This window comes from Rattus norvegicus, chromosome 10, assembly GCF_021556685.1.
Source record: "Rattus norvegicus strain SHRSP/BbbUtx chromosome 10, alternate assembly SHRSP_T2T, whole genome shotgun sequence".
Taxonomy (NCBI): Eukaryota; Metazoa; Chordata; class Mammalia; order Rodentia; family Muridae; genus Rattus; species Rattus norvegicus.
In genome coordinates, this window is record NC_141543.1 from 61,307,338 (window position 1) to 61,325,553 (window position 18,216).

At 51.0% G+C, this 18,216-nt stretch overlaps 1 protein-coding gene across 9 annotated transcripts; it reads right to left on the reverse strand.

The window, feature by feature from the left end:
* Positions 1–26: 26 nt before the first annotated feature.
* Camta2 (calmodulin binding transcription activator 2) lies at positions 27–18,048 on the reverse strand. 9 transcript variants are annotated; one of them, XM_087570475.1, is made up of 23 exons: positions 17,979–18,048; positions 16,456–16,550; positions 16,188–16,291; positions 14,264–14,331; positions 14,047–14,182; positions 13,457–13,543; positions 13,080–13,233; positions 12,682–12,816; positions 11,171–12,111; positions 10,009–10,135; positions 8,615–8,749; positions 6,500–6,615; positions 5,623–5,807; positions 5,234–5,312; positions 4,875–5,097; positions 4,120–4,421; positions 2,434–2,630; positions 2,005–2,188; positions 1,589–1,660; positions 1,476–1,496; positions 1,121–1,308; positions 898–972; positions 27–806 (listed from the first exon to the last, which is right to left on the reverse strand). In XM_087570475.1, the coding sequence occupies exons 2-23, from the start codon at positions 16,484–16,486 to the stop codon at positions 743–745; spliced, it is 3,624 nt and encodes a 1,207-aa protein (XP_087426601.1). In that variant the 5' UTR covers positions 16,487–16,550; positions 17,979–18,048; the 3' UTR covers positions 27–742.
* Positions 18,049–18,216: the final 168 nt, after the last annotated feature.

Below are 18,216 nucleotides of genomic sequence, written 5' to 3' on the forward strand. Positions count from 1 at the left end.
GCCCCCAGCAGACATAAGCCGGAGGCTAACTGGTGCAGAGACGTTTAATGGCAATTCGTATAAACCAAGCCCATGCACAAGTAGAAAGTGCTCGTGGAGCCAGCCCGGGGGGCTCCCGCCGCGCAGCGCCTTAAATAGATTCTTCACTATACTCTGTATGTTACAGTTATGTACAAACCCCTCCCCACGGGAGCGGGACTCCGCCTCGCGATCCTATGTACACCCCCTCCTCTTTGGCCCCTAAGTGGGTGACCAGAGTCAGGGTGATGGGGAAGACAGGGCCAGGAAAGGAGGAAACAGACGCAAACATGCGGAGTCAGGGTGGGGCAGAGTCACCCCTGAAACACGAGGGCGCGCGCAGCGAAGGCAGCGGTGGGGACCGAGGCGGATACATTCATCAGAGACTCGTCGAACAAATAAATAAGGCAAGTCAGGAAGGTCCGAGTCAAGTGCAGGCAGGAACGGGGTTATGGAGAAGGTGCAGGCAGGGCTCCATAGTCACAGCTGAAGATGCAGATATGTGGGGCACGGGTCTTCTGGAGCCAGGGACCAAAAGAGGAGGCACGACCAGTAGGGGGGAAACGTGTAAGGCTGGGAATAGGGGCGGGGATTCTACGAAGGGCTCCCAAAAAGGTGAAGGGGGAAGAGCTGCCGACAGGGGGCTCCCCTAGTCCCGAAAGCCCTCTCCTTGTTTAGACAGCCAGAAGGGGCCCCCAGGGTGTGGAGAAAGGCGGTAGAGAGGTCAGGTGGCCAGTCCTGGCTGGGGCAGCCCCTCCAGCTCCTGGTTCTGCTTCAGTTCCCTCATTCTGCGGAGAGACAGAGATGAGTCAGAGGAGATTGATGAACCAGAAAAGGTGACAGGGCAGACAGAGATCCAGAGAGGTAAGGGGCTAGAACCTGTGTCGGCAGCGCCGCAGGAACCTCATTATTTTCCGGGCTGCCTGGTCCTGCTTCTTCGTGAGAAAGGTGCCCCTGGTAGGAAAGAGACCTCATAGAACTCAGGCAACCCCAGTCCCCACCTTAAGACCATTACAGGGAAAGGCTGGAAGAGAACAGGGAGTGGGCATGAACAAAGAGGTAAGCAGAGGGCTATAGAGGGGCGGGAAGGGGTGGTCCCTACTTGTTTCGAGAAGGAAGGGGGCCTGAGGGCCGGTGAGGAGGCCCCGGCCTGCGGCGGTAGGAGCGGTAGTGCTGCTGGATAAGCACAGCTGCTCGGCGGCTCTGCTGAAACCTCTTCTGTTCATAGTAGCTTCGGAACTTGCTCTGAATCAGGATGGCTGCCTGAGTCATTTTCTTATAGAGTGCAAACTGCAGGGAATGAGAGGGGGGGACAGGAGCTGAAACGGAGAGACAGAAACCCAAAGCTCTGAAGGTCACCCTTCAATTAGGTTGATACAGATAGATCCCTTTCTCTGACCCACACACGGACCGAAGGCTGAATCAGACTACTCACACCCAGGTCTCATGCCTAATACCTTAAGTGCAATCCAGGTCAGCTTGTGGAAAGAGAGGGGAAGTTAGGGCTCTCATAGCACAGACACAGGTTGGGTGGACATGTGTTGGTATACTTTTGAGAAAATGCTCTAACCTGCTTGTACTTCCGATAACAACGCTGAATCACCGCTGCGGCTACCTCCTGCTGTTCCTTCAACCTCCGACCCTAAAGGAAGAGAAGGAGTTGCCTCATCTGAGCATCTTACAGCCCATCTTGTAGACTCTGGACCTCTTCCTTCCTCCCACAGTCTCCTCCTTAAACTTCTTAAACAATTGTTTATTTTGTGTGTATATAGGTTACCTGTGTGTGGACATGAGAAGACAACTTGAAGCAGTCAGTTTTCTCCCACTATGAACTCCAGGGATCAAAGTTAGGTTGTCATGTTTGGAACCAAGTACTGTGATCTCACCCCCTATTCTTTCTCATTCCTATTTAAGGCCTCTGGATGAGTGGGAGTTCACAGTCTTCTCTGGTCAAGGATAATTTATCCCAAGAACCTAGGCTCTGACCTTATACTTTCGAAAAGCCGTCTGGATGACTCGTGCTGCCTCATACAGTTCCCGCTGCTCATGATCTGAGAGTGTCAGGAGGGCAAAGTCACTTTCCATCTTGCCACTGGTAGATGCAGAGAGGAACTCTGCCCAGGAAGGTGCTGGAGGGATAGCTGGGCGACCTCGTTCAAAGGGCAGTTCACTGTGGGGGATAAGGAAAGGGATATCATGAAGCATTCTAAATCCCCCTTACCCTAGCTAGAGGTGGCTATTAAGGACAGTATTCAACAATAGAGTCTGCACAGTGGCTCTAAAATTCACCAGCCTGCTCAGGCCCCTTCTCAAACACTTCAGGGCCTCAGTCAGAACTATGCTTTAGGAAGCCCACTTTCTCCCTCCCATCTTTCCCTGAGAAAGAATTGGGAGGCTTTATTCTGAGCTGGTCACCTAGGAAAGGCTGAGCTGGGGAAATGGTCCACATTCTCCAGGTAACTGGCTAGCCAGGACATGGTCTCACTGAGCCCCACAGTGCCTGTGTGCTCCCTTGGTGAGGCTCCAGCTTCAGGTAACTCTGAGAAGTCCTCTCGTTTAATCCGTTCCGGTGTGGCTTCGATGATCTGCTTGGCCAGTGAGATCATGTCCACCTGGATGAAGGGAGATGTGTGAGCTCTATGGAGCCCTAGCTATCCATGTTGCAGCACAGCCTAAGCTGTAGCCTTAAGCCCTACTCTCCTATCTTCTTCTTTCTAGATACCAGCAGGCAAAGGCCCCAGGAACTGCTTTTCTGATCACCAGTTCTGGACTAAAGTTCCTCATTCAGTCTTTCTTACTGATTTCCTCCGAGGGACACAGCCCTCTGTGCTGTTTTGTCCTAGCAAATACAAGATACGAAGAATGAAGATCTTAGCACCCTTCTACATGGTCCACTATCCCACTTGGACCTGTTCCATATAACACGACGAACATACATCTCCACAGGTCTAGCCCAAGCTCTTCACTCCACTCTCTTCAGGTCTCCAAGAACCAGTGCAGGGTGCACTGACACTCTGGTGAATGGCTGGCTGTAGTGCAGGGTGCACTGACACTCTGGTGAATGGCTGGCTGTAGTGCAGGGTGCACTGACACTCTGGTGAATGGCTGGCTGTAGTGCAGGGTGCACTGACACTCTGGTGAATGGCTGGCTATACAGCCTCTAGCATTCCCCACTTCGCCATACTCCACCATGTTGCCCTTGTGGAGTTTTGTTTTGAGACAGCATCTTACTATGTAGCCTTGGCTGTCCCGGAACTCACTATGTAGACCAGGCTGTCTGGGAGCTCAGAGATCTTCCTGCCCCTGCTTCCTGATATGGAGTTCTTGTTTTTTGTACTTAAATGACTCCTAATTAGACTTACCTTTCTAAAGGAGACATGTCCACAGGTTTTAGCAGTTGGCTGTATGGGAAGATTCATTCTTTCTCACTCATTATGTAACACCTTCCTTAACTTTTACCATAGGCAAGCTTTCTTCCTACTCCAAGTCATTGTCAAGTGTCTCCGTCTTGCCAGTCTTTACTCAGACATACTTCCTAGCTGCCTTCCATACCTTGTTTCTTAAGAACCTTTTTCTTCAGCTGAGTGTAATCACATACTCTTAATCCCAGCACTCAGGAGGCAGAGGCAGGTGGATCCCTGAGTTCAAGGCTAGGCTGGTCTACATAGTGAGTTCTAGGACAACCAGAGCTACTTAGTGAGGCCCTCTCTTGAATAAATAAATAAATAAATAAAACAAATAAAAAGAATCTTGCCCTTCATGGGTCCACAGGTAATTACAACAGTACAGTTCTAAGTGAAGATATTCTCCAGAACTCTTTTTTTTTTTTTTCCTCAGAGCCCAAACCCAGGGCCTTGCGCTTGCTAGGCAAGCGCTCTACCACTGAGCTAAATCCCCAACCTCTCCAGAACTCTTAACCTCGACTATCACATGACTGCAAAATCAGAATGGTCCTGGGCCTACACCCAAAAAGTAAATAAATGATCATTCCCCTAAAACTGAGGCCAAGCTGATTACGCTTCATGGAAATCTGTCACTCAGCCACTGCACCCTGCTCCATTCCTAGTCTTTTGAATCCAGTCCCATCAACAGAAGCAGTACCGGGATCACATCCACAGCTGGTGGGCTGTCAGCATCCTCTGGAGCAGCCCTGTCATCCTGGGCTAGAGGGAGGCCAGAAGGGGAGGGAGCAGATTCTTTGGAGTTAGTGGCTTCGTAGTCCATGAGGAGTAAGGGTGTCTCAGGGGCACCAAAAGAAAGCTGGCCTGGGATGGTCTCCATAGAAATTTCAGAGGCCAGCATGGGAGCAGGGGGAGGACTGCCATCTGGGGCACTTGAGTAAGCTGATGTCACAGAGAAAGTGCCATCTGACAGCTCCGAGGGTGAAGAGACGCTGCTCAGGCCTGAGAGAAGGGAAATAGGTAAAAAGAGCAGGAGCTGCAGGCTCCTCCGGTCTCTCACCCCAACTCATTAGTTCCCTGCCTATTCTTTTTTTATTAGTATTTTTTTATTTTTTTTTCAGAGCTGGGGACCGAACCCAGGGCCTTGCGGTTGCTAGGCAAGCGCTCTACCTCTGAGCCAAATCCCCAACCCCTATTCTTTTTTTTAAAAAAGATTTATGTGTATGTATTTTCCCCCAAATATATGTAGGTGGAACTGGAGTAACAGACAGCTGTGAGTTGCGATATGGGTGCTAGGAACAGAACTCAGATCCTCTGGAAGAGCAGCCAGTGCTTCCCTGCCTGTTCTCAGTCCTGTTATCCACCCCATAACCCTTACCTCCTGTCTCACCATTTAGCTTTGCTCTAGACCTTTTTTGACTATGTCCTCTAAAGGGACCCAAAGCCAGCTCTCACCAGTGTCTGGGCTCGAAGACTGTGGAGATAGAGCGAGTGGGTGCTCAACTGAAAGCTCCTGTCTCTGTAGTTCTTCAAGGCAGCGGGCAAGGCGCACATGACCCCGAGAATGAGCCACAGATAGGGGTAGCCGGCCCAGAGAGTCAGGAATGCTCAGTGCTTGTCGGTTCCAACAGAAAAGGAGCACAGCTGCTTCTAAGTGTCCCAGAGCACACGCCCACATCTAAGGAACAGAAGGGGACAGTAAGGCCTGTCCTCTTCCAGGTAGCCAGTTGTCAGGCCCTGACCTACCCCAGTATTTCCCTGCATCCATTCCAGTTGCTCATTGCACGGAGGTAACTTGGGAACAACATCCTTACCAGAGGGGTGCAAGAGAAATGGTCCACATTGAGCGGGTCAGCCTCTTGCTCTAAGTCCAGGCTTCCCGTTTCCACACTCCTAGAGGTTTGGGGCAGCAACAAAGCTCACTCAGGTTAAACACAAGGGGTAGGGGACAAAGTAGGAGCATCAGAACCTGAAGGACTAGAAGTGACCTCAACTTAAGTTGGTCAAGAAGTCCATGTCTTCAGTCAGGATATTATGAATCCTCCAAATACCAATCTTCCCCAAGCACATGCCTTCCCACAGTGACCTCCGATCCTTCCACACAGGGAACCAAGCTCCTGTCCTCTGGTGCTTCAGTCTCAATAGTTTCCCAGTGCCACCCCTTCCCCCCCAGCACTGCCCCAACCCTGGCTGCCCTGCTCACCGCCACTGGCTCAGAGTCTCAATGAGCCGAGCGTAGCCCTGTGCAGCAGCCAGATGCAGAAGGCTCATGCCCCGGAAGGGGCTTCCATGCATCAGACGTTCAGGACCCCTCCAAGTGGACCGTGGGATCATGCTCTCTACCAAGACCACCACCCGTGCTTCGAAGCCAGGGCCCTGGCCTTCATCCTGCAGTACACACCCATATACAGAGACGGACATATGGTCCTGTAGGCTATCTTCCCAGAATCCTGCAGTATACACACCCATACACAGGGACGGGCAAACTATCTTTCCAGCTTCAGCTTTTGGTACAGACACGTTTCCCACTCTGAGTTCCCACCACTAATAACTCACTGGCTCTAGTTTGAGTCCCTGTGGCCTCACTATCTGACTCTTCTGCCCACTTCTAACTCTTCTGCGAACTGACCTTACACAAAGCTTCCATAATAGCTTTGGCTGGTGCCATGTCCACATATGCTTTTCTGCCCCAGGGGCCAGAGTCTTCTCTATGCCCTTCCCCAACCTTTTCCTCCCCAGACTCTGAACCCAAAGAGATTTTAGCCCAACATTCTTGATCCTCCCTCACCCGCACTTTTACTTCCACACTCCATCAAATCAGGAATAGTCCAAACCTGTCATACCATGAGGTGCCCACAATAGCCACTCTTGCTACAGAGTGTGTGTGTGTGTGTGTGAGTGTGTGTGTGTGTGTGTGTGTGTGTGTGTGTGTGTTGCAGCAAAGTGACAGCAGGAAGAGGGAAGAGAGCACTGGCTGGTGAGGCTGAGGGAGGTGAGTGAGGGAGGAGAGTCATGCTTGAACCACTCTCCCTGAGATCCTGTGCTCCCCACGGTAGACCATGGTCTTTGTTTAGAAGTACCTGAATTGGAGGAGCCTCTGGACCCTGGCCAGGTGCCTGTCCAGCTGCTGCGATCTCTGCCATCCGCTTCTCCATCTGCTCCAGCCGCTCTAGGATGGACATCCGGAACTGGCTGTCTGTAGGGTGGGCATGGGAGCTAAGTAGACAGGATCTGTGTGATGCTAGGAACACTACTAGCAGTTGTACTCAAGATCTGGGGGTGAAGAATGGGGTGACAGGGCTTGTTCTTCCTCTACCCAGTAACCCCCTCACCCACTCATCTAAATAGAACTCACCAGGAAGACTCAGCTCTTGAACTAGGGCTCTTAGTCTCATAGACTAGAACCAGGATTAAGAACCAAGGCTGTGGGGTTGGGGATTTAGCTCAGTGGTAGAGTGCTTGCCTAGGAAGCGCAAGGCCCTGGGTTCGGTTCCCAGCTCCGAAAAAAAGAACCAAAAAAAAAAAAAAAAAAGGAACCAAGGCTGTTTCCTCTAATATAGAGACAGTAGGAATTCCCAAGGGCCCATCTGGTCCTCAGCTGACCGAGCCACACTGGCATGTCTTCTTGTAGCCTTTTCCTAAACAACATGCTCCCCAATACCATTGTCCCCCATGTTGGGTTAAAGTTTTCCAAGGTCCCCCTCCTAGGTTAACCAGGACCCCAAAGTTGAAAAGCACTGCCTACTCCAGCAGGCCCCCTGCAGCTGTCCACAGAGGACGGGTGGGAAGGGAGAGTGACAGAGATGGACTGATATGTTCATCTTCCTCCTCCCTATTCCACACACAAATTTACACACACGTATGTGCACACATGAACATGAACTGTATCCATCCCCTTCTGAGATCAAGTAAGGACAAGGAGAGGGGAGGGAGGGGAGGGGAGCCTGGGGAAAACAAGCACAGAAAAGCCATGAAGACGGGATGTTCCACAACACCACGACAGACAGAAGGGAGTGGTGAACGGAAACTCAGAACAGACGACGGGAACAGAAACTTGAAGGTGACAGTGAGGAAAGAGCAGAGCCACAAGTCCCAACCAAGGGATCAGAAAAGATAAGCGTGATCAGATAGAGGTCAAGGAACCTGGAAAGAAGAGAGGAGGCCCAGCAGAGAGATGGCACAACTAGAATAAAGTGATAAACAGCCAGAGCAGGACAGTAGGACAGGGAAGGCTGCTGGGGCCTACGGAGGGCAGATTAACATCACACAGACAACCCAGCACTGCCTAGGCTGTGACAACTATAACACACACACACACACACACACACACACACACACACACACACATACACACACAGCAGGGGCAGATTAACATCACACAGACAACCCAGCACTGCCTAGGCTGTGACAACTATAACACACACACACACACACACACACACACACACACAACACCAAGGAGTGAGGCAAGAGGAGCAACCAGAAGCTCTAAGAGGAGGAACAGCAGGAGACAAGAAGACTAACGGACGACAGCAGAACTGGGAAGAATCATGAAGCAACAGATGTACCAAGAAGAAGAAAAGCAAACTCTGAGGAAGCACAGGCTCAGACAGAATTCTCAGAGCTCCAGGAAGGAAACAGGTAAAAGCAGAAACCGGACCAAATACACATGTAAGCATATGGATTTGTGTGTCCCTATGGGTAAAGGATGCTTCAGTAATAGCCATGCCGATACTACTACACATTTCCATTTTCTGTAATTTCAATAATCAAATGATGAAAACATCTTTATCATCCAAAAGAAAAGCATAAAATTAAGAAACCTATAAGGGGGGGTTGGGGATTTAGCTCAGTGGTAGAGCGCTTACCTAGGAAGCGCAAGGCCCTGGGTTCGGTCCCCAGCTCCGGAAAAAAAAGAACCAAAAAAAAAAAAAAAAAGAAACCTATAAGGGGCTGGGGATTTAGCTCAGTGGTAGAGCGCTTACCTAGGAAGCGCAAGGCCCTCGGTTCGGTCCCCAGCTCCGAAAAAAAAGAACAAAAAAAAAAAAAAAAAAAAGAAACCTATAGCTTTTTTTCTTTTAATTTTTATTTTATATGCATGGGAGTCCTGACTGCATGTATGTGTGTGCACCACTTATATGCAAACATGTCAAACTTGTATGCAAACAAAAGAGCCCTTGGATCAAAGTACTTACCATCCAGTGACAACCAGTCAAGCTGTGTACTAGGCAGAGACAGGAACCGGCGAGCTCGATACTCAAAGAGCACAGAAGCAGAGAGTGGGCCTTCCCGCCCTGCTACCTGCAAAGACACCAGCCCTACCTCATGGGCTGGGGAGAACAGGTCAGGAAGAAGGGCTCTTTCCTTGGCGCCTTTATTACCTATATTAGAGCCAATGATGATTGTTCCATATTTCTCTTGCTGTAGGCCAGTAGATCCCTAGCTTTAGTATGTAGACTCGTATTCAATAATATACCTTCTATGGATCAGAGAATTATTGCATGTAGACCCTCAGCAAAGGTAATGGTGGTTAACTCCTTTAATCCTTTAGACCAGAATTCAGAGGTCATGACCCTTACTGAAATGCAGGAAGGGGATCTGTCTGTTTACCAGCAGTGTCCAACAGGAGCTATGTCCAGAGTGTCAATGTCTGCCACCCTGAGGGTAAAGCTGTCAGGTCTCAACCTCCAGGTCAGCGCCTGAGACTTCCCCAATGCCTTCTCTCTCTGGTTCTCTCTCTCTCTCTCTCTCTCTCTCTCTCTCTCTCTCTCTCTCTCTCTCTTTCTCTCGATTTATTTAATGTATATGAGTACACCATTGCTGGCTTCAGACACACAGAAGAGGACACTGGATCCCATTACAGATGGTTGTGAGCCACCATGTGGTTGCTGGGATTTGAACTCAGGACCTCTGGAAGAGCAGTCAGTGCTCTTAACCCTGAGCCATCTCTCCAGCCCGTCCTGTTTCCTTTCTTATCCCCTCCCCTTTTGACTGGGGCTGTGGAGACTAGGAGAGAATGCAATGCGGTCCCCCAAGGGAGACAACTGTTGAGTGTTGGATTGCAGGAAGGGGCAGTGGCAGAGCAGGTATAGACCATTGCTGTGCAGCACTTTCCACAGTGAGGGAATGCTCTGTATCTAAAGTACTCAGCTTGGGAGCCCCTGAAATACGGCCAGTGTGCCTGAGGAAACATTTTAAATGTAGTTAAATAGGTACATATGGCTGGTGAGACTCCCAGGTTTACTGTAGAAGACCCTGGCTCCATCTCAGCTACAGAGACAGCATAGGCATTAGAGACCCCCTTTGGCCAAATGCTTAACCTTAGAGGAAGGAAACAAGGAAGGTATAGAATTTTAGAGAAGATCGCTGGTTAGCTAACAAGTAGGCTTCTTAGATCTGATCCTAGATTTGCTGACATTAAGGCCAAGCTCCTCTATCTGCCAGAGGAACTGTGTACTGTGCTTCAGGCTGGAGGGGGTCTTTGTCCTCAGAATGACCTATTTGTTTCCAGTGCTGAAATCTGGAGGTCCTCACCCACCCTAGCTGCCCACAGTGCAGTCCCTTCCCCTGTCCTTCCCAATCTCCATACCAGGACAGTAACAGCGTAAGACACCAGGCTGGACCAGGGAGGCCGGCACTGCGATGTGATCGAAGACACAGGAGTAATGCTCTGCGGCCTCTGTCCAAGGGCCTGTGATGAGCACCTTGACCCCACCCTGCAGACACAAGCCAGACGTCACATGACTGGAGTTATGCCAGTGGTTAGTAATCTCATCAGAACTAAAGTTCCTTTCGGTTTTTTGTTTTTTTTGTTTTTGTTTTTGTTTTTTTTTAATTCAAATAGAATCTCATGTAGCTTAGGGTGGTCTCAAACCTAGTATGTAGCTAAGGATGGCCTAGAATTCCTGATCATCTGGCCTCTGTCTCTTGAGTACTGGGATTAACATGCCCCACCTTGCCCATGTTTTAAAAAACAAAAACTTTCCAGGGCTGAGGATCCAGACCAAGCCCACGGCCTGTCTGTGCTAGGCAAGTGTCAAACCACTGAGTTTCACCTCAGCCCTTTATTAGAATATTCTACCAAGAAGCAGAATTTGGGGGCTCCTAAGAGTGTCAGCTCTGCTGTTGAGCTACTCCTCTACACTGCAGTTCCCCTTTCCCTCTCCAAGCAAAGTAGGAACTTGTCCACTGCTGACCACAGTCCCTCATCTGCCCAGAGCCTGCAGGCATCTGTGTGTGTGTGTGTGTGTGTGTGTGTGTGTGTGCGCGCGTCTGTCTGTCTGTCTGTCTGTCTGTCTGTCTAGGATTAAAGGCCCCTGTATCCTCCCCTTAAAACAGTCACCAAGGGGTTGGGGATTTAGCTCAGTGGTAGAGCGCTTGCCTAGGAAGCACAAGGCCCTGGGTTCAGTCCCCAGCTCCGAAAAAAAGAACCAAAAAAAAAAAAAAACAGTCACCAAAAATGAGATCCCTGAAGGTGCTCTGGGAACATGGGAAGGGGAGGCATGGGAAAAGGTATGTGGAAAAGCTGCAGTTTATGTAAAAGTAAAGGTTAGGAGAGCCAGGAGGAGGAAGGACTTGGCAGACTCGCTTAATGACCGAGTATACACCTAAGAAGCTGGACTTGATTCCTAACATTAAAGGCAAACAAACGAAAGCTGTGAGAGAAAGCAGGTCACAGGCTACCGGTAAGGGTTAATAAAATTCATTTTGAAAAACCCGAAAACTAATGGGAGAAGAAAAACCTGACTCACCTCTGGGTAGGACCACTCTGGGGAAAAGTCTGTGATGGTGTTAAGCACAGGAGAAAGCTGGGGGCTTGGGGCAGGGACACCTGGGGCTTCATCAGTGATGAGTTCTCCCATAAGGTCTGGGAATGATGAAAGACTGAAGGGCTCTAGCTCACTGGTGCTGCCAGCAGAGCCTCCAAACAAGGTTTCTCCTCTTGTAGCCCTGCCTGACGGCTGCAAGGCAGCAGGAGAGGATGGGGATGAGGGAGGGGGTGAAGGGACAGGTGGCACTGTTCCTGGACCCTTGAGTTCCTCCCCACTATCATCATCTTGGATAAAGAATTTGTTTCCTCTTCTCCCACTTGCTCCCGACTGTGGAGGGAGACCCCGTGCAGCGGCCTGGGGCTCCAAGGCAGCAGCAGGTTCTAGGGCAGGGCAGGGAGTGTGAGTGCCCTCTGCCTCAGGGAAGTCCGGATTCACCCCTTGGCCCCCTCCATATGTCTGGCCCCTTTGGGGACTGTTGAGAAAACGATCAGGGTCAAAGGCAGGGCTGGGAGGAGCTGGCGGGGCAGAAGGCTCAGAACCTACAACCACAGCCAAGCTCACAGGAGGTCTAGGCTCAGCCTGTGAAGCCAAGTGTCTGGTGGGTGTCAGGCCCCCAGCACGCTGCTCTAGTCCCGTTAGGAGAAGAATGGCAGTGCCTCCTCGAGATGAACCCCCTCGAGAGGTAGGAGGGCTAGGTCTGATTTCTAGGGGTTCTGCAAATCCTGAGGAGGAGGAAGAAGAGGAGGAAGATGGGGAGGTATGTGCCTTGGGGAGCTCGGGAGGAAGTGGAGCTATCAGTGGTGGAGGTTCAGGGGGCTTGGAGTGGGAGATAGAAGCCAAGGTTAAAGCTCGAGGCTCCACTTTAGGAGAGATGATGCGGTGTTTCGTGCTACTGCATTTGTGGGTAAGGCTCCCAGAACCTGGAGTGGAGAGAGTAGGGAGAAGAGAAGGGAGAGTATACATTTTTTTTCTAGCAGTCCTTTCCTGGAAACACCCCAACCCCCACTCTTCCACTTCCCATCTCCATCCCACCCCATCCCCCCCCACACAGAGTAAACCTACAGTGTAATACTGATTATGACCACTAGGAGGCATCAAAAGTGGGTCTCCCCCTCTCCTCCCTTCAGTTTCTCCTCATAATAAACAGGACTAGAGGAACAGAGTAGGGGTGACCCTGACTTGAGGCAGTAGTTGATAACAGTGGCTAAAGGCAGAGCAAAGGACAGAAGAACCAAATAGGGTCAAACCTAAGGTTAGTCTGGGGTAGTAGGGGGCTGGAATTACTGAAAGCAGTAGGCAGAAGAGCTGTGGACTGCCAGGATTGTAGCGATGCACTTCTGGGGCCAGTGCTCCCAGATAAGGAGTTCTTTGCTCATCTGGCCCATCTTTCTGGACATGTAAAGACTTGCAAATTAGTATGCAAATTTCATCAGGGCAGTTACTAAGCAATGTGGCAAGATGGGAAGAGTTCCAGACTTGGGGTCACTTACCAAGGCCCCCACTGCAGAGACAAGCATGGGTTCGGGGTGCTGGTTTGGTTGGATGGGTGTCCAAGATCTGCTGCACCAACTGTTCCACAGAGAATTCCTCCAACCCATTCCCACAGCTCCACTTGATGCCATGAACTACAGGGGATTTGGGGAAAATATGGTGAGACTTCACAAGCACCTTGATGGTTCCTCCAAACCTCGGATATGCTGAACTGAAAGCTGCTCAGACATACAGCCCACAACTGTCATTCACTCCCCTCCCCATACTGCACAGCTTAGACTGCAGAGGCTCAGTGTCCAAACAGGAAAGTGCCCTCCTGGCTTAGAGACAGTGACCCACGGGGTTTAGGAGTTCCACTCTCACTCTCTCTTAGAGTTCATCCCTGCTGGTTCCTTACACATGGGCTTCAGCTGTCCCAATAGCTCCTCACGTGACCACTTCAGCCATTCTCGCCGGTCGCTACTAATGGAACAAAAGATGGGGCTACAGCCCTTTCCACAATCCTCCAGGGCTGGGACATTCAGGTAGTGCACAAGGACGATGTCAGGGTTCTGGGGACACAAAGGCACACATGGAGTCTAGGACTTAAGGGCTTAGCCTCCTAGTCCTCACTTTCTTCTGAGCATCACCCCAATTCTAGTCACCCCCAATTTCCAGTATGCTCTATCCCTAATTTCCTTTCTGCTTTTCACACTCAGAATCTATTTCACTTCATCTTTTGAGAACCTGTTTTCCTCAAAGAGCCAGAGATCTGGCTGAGTTCTCAGTTCTTACCTGGAGCAGCCAATAGCAGCGCCGATGGAATGTGGGGACGATGGAAGAGTGAACGTAGCAGCCATAGAGACACTGCCAGGAGACAGGCTGGGGTGGGGGGAGGGCTAGTCTGCTCCCCAACTCTTCCTCTGTTCAGTTCCTTTGCAGGAATCCCAATCTTTCCACCAGCTCTCCTTCAGTCCTCTCCCTACCCCCACCTTCTTCCCATCCCTTCCAAATTCCAGCAGGCTTTAAGTCATGGGTGAGGGACAAAGAGAAGGGAACAGAGGAGCTGGGGGTGGGGTGGGAGTGGGGTCTTACAAAAATGGCCCAATTTAAGATGTGGGAAAGAAATTAAGGGCAGAGAGGAAGTGCAGAAGAACAGGATTTGGGAGAGAAGCCTGTGTTTACAATATCATCATTTGGACCCCTGAGGGAAATGCAGGGGAAGTGAGGGGAGCTGGGTCATGATGGGCACAAGGGAAGCTGAGAGTGAGCTCAGCCACCAGTCAGCTGATCCAGACTGATGAGAGAAGGCTGACTGAGAGGGGAGGGCAGACAACAGCCCTGCCCACACCCTGACAGGCTAGAGTGTGGGCAGGGGCTCTTACCTCCATGCCCTGGACCTTGAGTTTCATGTGGTCTTCTCGGGTAGTCTTCCCATCTTTCCGCTTCTTCCAAAGGTAACCATCCTTCCGGTATTTCACCTTCTTACGATTGTAGAGGATAATGGAGCCATTTTGAGGCCTGGAAATGGGGGTGAGGAGGCTTGAGTTTTGTAAACACAGCCCAGGATTTGTTACTCTTCACACTGGAGAGCTTTCTCACCTTGTCTTTGGGGCACAAGACAGCCACTCATCATGTTTCTCAAAGGTGATCAGGTAGGATGCAATCTCCTGTAGGAGAGGAAGCACTTGGGTAGGTGTCCCAGTGGTCATTGTCTCAGGGCCTCTGCCAAGGTATGCCACCTACTGGAAGGCTCTTCCAGGTATCTGGACCCAGCAGGGCCTTATAGCCCTCAGAGCCCTCTTAGGAACAGCATGTTCTATCTCAGATGAAACCTGACCTTGGGCTGAGGATATAGCTGAATAACAGAAAAAGACAATGCTTGTTTAGCATGTGCAAGGCCCCAGGTTCAAGTACTGGAAGGAGAAAAACACCAACCTAACTTCTTATCTCTTTCCCTACTGGAGCCTACACCATGGGGCCAGCTTCAGCCTTATCCTGTTTGTATTAGGTACTTTCTCTGTGAGAACCATCAATCATTTGACATTAACAATAACTCCAGGTTCTCTGTCTGATTCCAAGGCTTTCAGACAAAGTATCCAACAATTATTTCTATTAATACTCAAATTCAAACCATAGGTCCTATCATATGGGTTCACTGATTACTTCCTGAGCACATTTCCAACAATCACACCCTTCCTGCTAGTGCCCTCCACACCTACAGGACCATGGGAGTGCCTCTCTATGTCTAGAAATTCCGTGTATCTTGATGCCTCCCAGACTCTGTGAAGCCCTGTTGCTTCTCTGAACTTCATGAAGGCTCTATAGCACTTACAATATGCAAACACACCCATTTTTATTGACAATACAGCCTCACTAAATAACCTTGGCCTGCCCTGTACTTGATATGTAGACCAGGATGGTGATCCCCCTGCCTCTGCCTCCTGAGTGCTAAGATCATGGGTATGAACCACTACTCCCCAGCTTTACAGACAATTCTAGTACTGAATCAATAGTCACCAGTCACCAACTACATACAAGGGAACATGTACACAGAATGCAGAATGTATGACAAGAATTCTAGGCCCTCCAGAAGGTGGTAAAAAGGAGGGACTCTGAGAGGTATGTGGATATACAGCTGTAATCCCAGCACTCAGAAAACTGAGACAGGAGGATCAGGAGCTCCAGGCCAAGTGAGACCCTATCTCAAAAAGGTTAACTTAGGACTGGGGATATGACTCAATCAGTAAAGTGCTTGCTATGTAAGTGTGGACATACATTCAGATCCCCAAAGCCCACATAAAGAGCTAGGCACAACTGTTCATGCCTGGTGTCTGTAGCCCTAGTGCTGGGCTGAGAGACAAAATGATTCTGGGGCTGGCCAATTAGTCCAGCAAAGCAGTGAGCTTCAAGTTTATTAAAAGACCTTGTCTCAAAAACTAAGGTTGAATGAGGAAGACATTTGGCATAGACCTCTGACCTTCACAAACATATGCACCTGAGCAAGGACATGGAAGCAGGAGGATCAAGAGTTCAAAGCCAGGGCAGGGGAGTAGCTCAGTCAGTAGAGGGCTTGCCTCTCATGAACAAGGCCTAGGGTTCATCCCCCAGCACTCATTAACTAAGTTTTATGGCACACATTTGAATCCCAGCACTGAGGCGGTAGAGGCAGGAGGATTGGCTATTTAAGGTCATCCTTGACTACATAGCAAGTGTGAGGCTAGCCTGGACTACACGATACCCTGTCCAAAAACAAGCATTTAACACATGGAAACAAAATCAATCACTTCCTCTTCATTAACATCTAGAGTGAGATGAGATGATACAGAGCATGGTGCTCAATGTGAAGAAATACTAAGCCGTCGGTTGTTTTGTATGGATGGATTATACCGAAGAGAATGGCCTCCCTAAGGTCCAAGTCTTTGCAATGCTACAGTCTCCAGAAGGCCTAGACTAGTGCTCAGCAGTGATGTCCTCCAGCCCATGAGGGTCTGCTGGGTCCGGGTCCCCCAAGCTCCCTAGAAACCTCATTTGTATTCCATCGGAGCCGCTCTGGAGGCAGCAGTGGGCATCGAGGAAGACACTCCAGCAGTTTCTTGGGGAGGAAGATCTTCAGGTGGTGGCTGTTCTCTAGAGAGAACCAGAGGAAGAGCTTTGTTAGAGGGGAAACAGAGGAAGGGAGCTGAAGATCAGCCAGAGCCTGGGGAAACCCGCACAGGACAAGAGAGGAGGGGAGCAGAGAATCAAGGGCCAGGCAGTAGCAAAGCAAGGCTGTGCCCAAACTGAGAACTTACCAGCAACCTCAGTGGTGTCCTTGGTATTCATAGTGAAGGTTCCAGGGGGCAAGGTCACCCCCGGCCTGAGGGGCCGGGGGGAGGGGGAGTCTGTGCTGGAAAAGGAGAGAACAAGGTCATGGAAGAAGCCCCCACATTAATCCAAGGTGAGGAGCTTGAGGTAAGGTAAGGGATTTAGAACTCAGTGCTGATATCTGGGAAAGATTGAGAAAATGTGGAACTAGAATGTGACAGCAGAACCAGAGAACAGAGATGATAGAACATAGTGCCAGGAGCCAGCATGAGTGGGGAGACAAGAGAACAGAGTGATCAGGAAGAAAGGGATGAGTGGGGGATGCTGACAGTGTTGGAGCATTTCCCAGGGCAGGAAGCTGGATCCTACATGTCTAACCCAGATTCTCCTAGGCCCTGACTGACCTGAAAGAGAGTAGGTGAGGTCAGTTAGTAGATATTTCCTCCGAAAAATCAAACAGAAAAAAGAACTCAGACTGCATCTGGGAAGGGAGAGCAAGGCTAGAGCTAAGGGTGGGCCAGTTCTAAGAGCTAGGGCTCTGGTCCTAGGACGATGGCTTGGTGAGAAAATCTGGACACTGGAAGAAGGCAGATCTAAGTCTGGTAACAAGCTGGGCCTTTGAAGACACACCCCGATTTCCTTCTCTATTTGACTTTTTCTAAGAGGAAGGGTAGATCTGATAACTGACCTCATATTCTCTCTCGAAGGTTGGTCAGGGGCTGGGAGAATTTGGAATAGACAGGTTGGAGCAAGCTTCCGGGTGGGACATGCTGGCTTCCTCTTTGCAGCTAGAATTTCACTTCACCCCAACACTCCTTTCCCAACCTCTGCGTCTTCTCTGGCTCCCAGCCTACCATATCCCCTCTACTGCTCTGGCTCCAGCCTGAGCCTCCGCCCTCTTGAGAAACAGATGGAACTGGAGGAGGCTCTCTGCGCGGGCTCTGCCAGGTGTCCAGGGATGGAGAGGGGGTGGAAGCCCGTTCAGGATCGGAGGTGTGCAGAGAGGCTAGGGTTGGGATAAGGAACCCACTCTAGAGTGCAGGTGCGCAGCTCTGGCTAGGCAATTTGCCAGGGTGCAGAGCTGGAGCCGGATGAGACTGCGGGCCTGAGAGTGGTGGTCTATGACAGGACTGTCGCCGGGGTTGGGGTGCTCTCCCCAAAGGGGGCGGGGGTCCTGGAAGAATCCCGGAGGTGGGAGGGGGTCCCGCCCGCAAACCCGGATGTTCTGGAGAAGCAGCTGAGCTGAGTTCATGGACACCTGGCAGGCAAAGAGCAGTACGGGAGCCTGGTGAGGGGGGTCTGGGGACTGTCCCCGCACTCTCTGAACCGTGATGGGGCCCTGCGTCTTGCGGCGCCCCCTGGCGCGGGGAAAGAGGACGGAAGCGGTGAGGTGGGGGCGAACGGGGAGGAGGGACGGTGGTCCCCAGCGCCACGCTCCATACCCGGGCCGCGTGGAGCTGCGCCCCCTGGCGCGGGGGCGGAGAGGCGGGCTAGAGGCCCTGGCTCTTACCTCCCGGGGTCCCGCGGGTGACGGCGGCAGCGGCCATTCTACCCCAAACCGACCCCCCCTAGCGCCGGCTGACAGTGGCGTTCGACGTCAGTGCGCACGGGGCGGGGCCTCCCAATTAAGGGAACGGGGGTCGGGAAGGGAACCTGGGGTCAGCACACTTGGGGCTCTGGGCCAGTCTGTGAGACGCGCTGCTGGACCGTCCCTAAAGAGGCAATAGCGGTGAGGAACCGGGATCCGG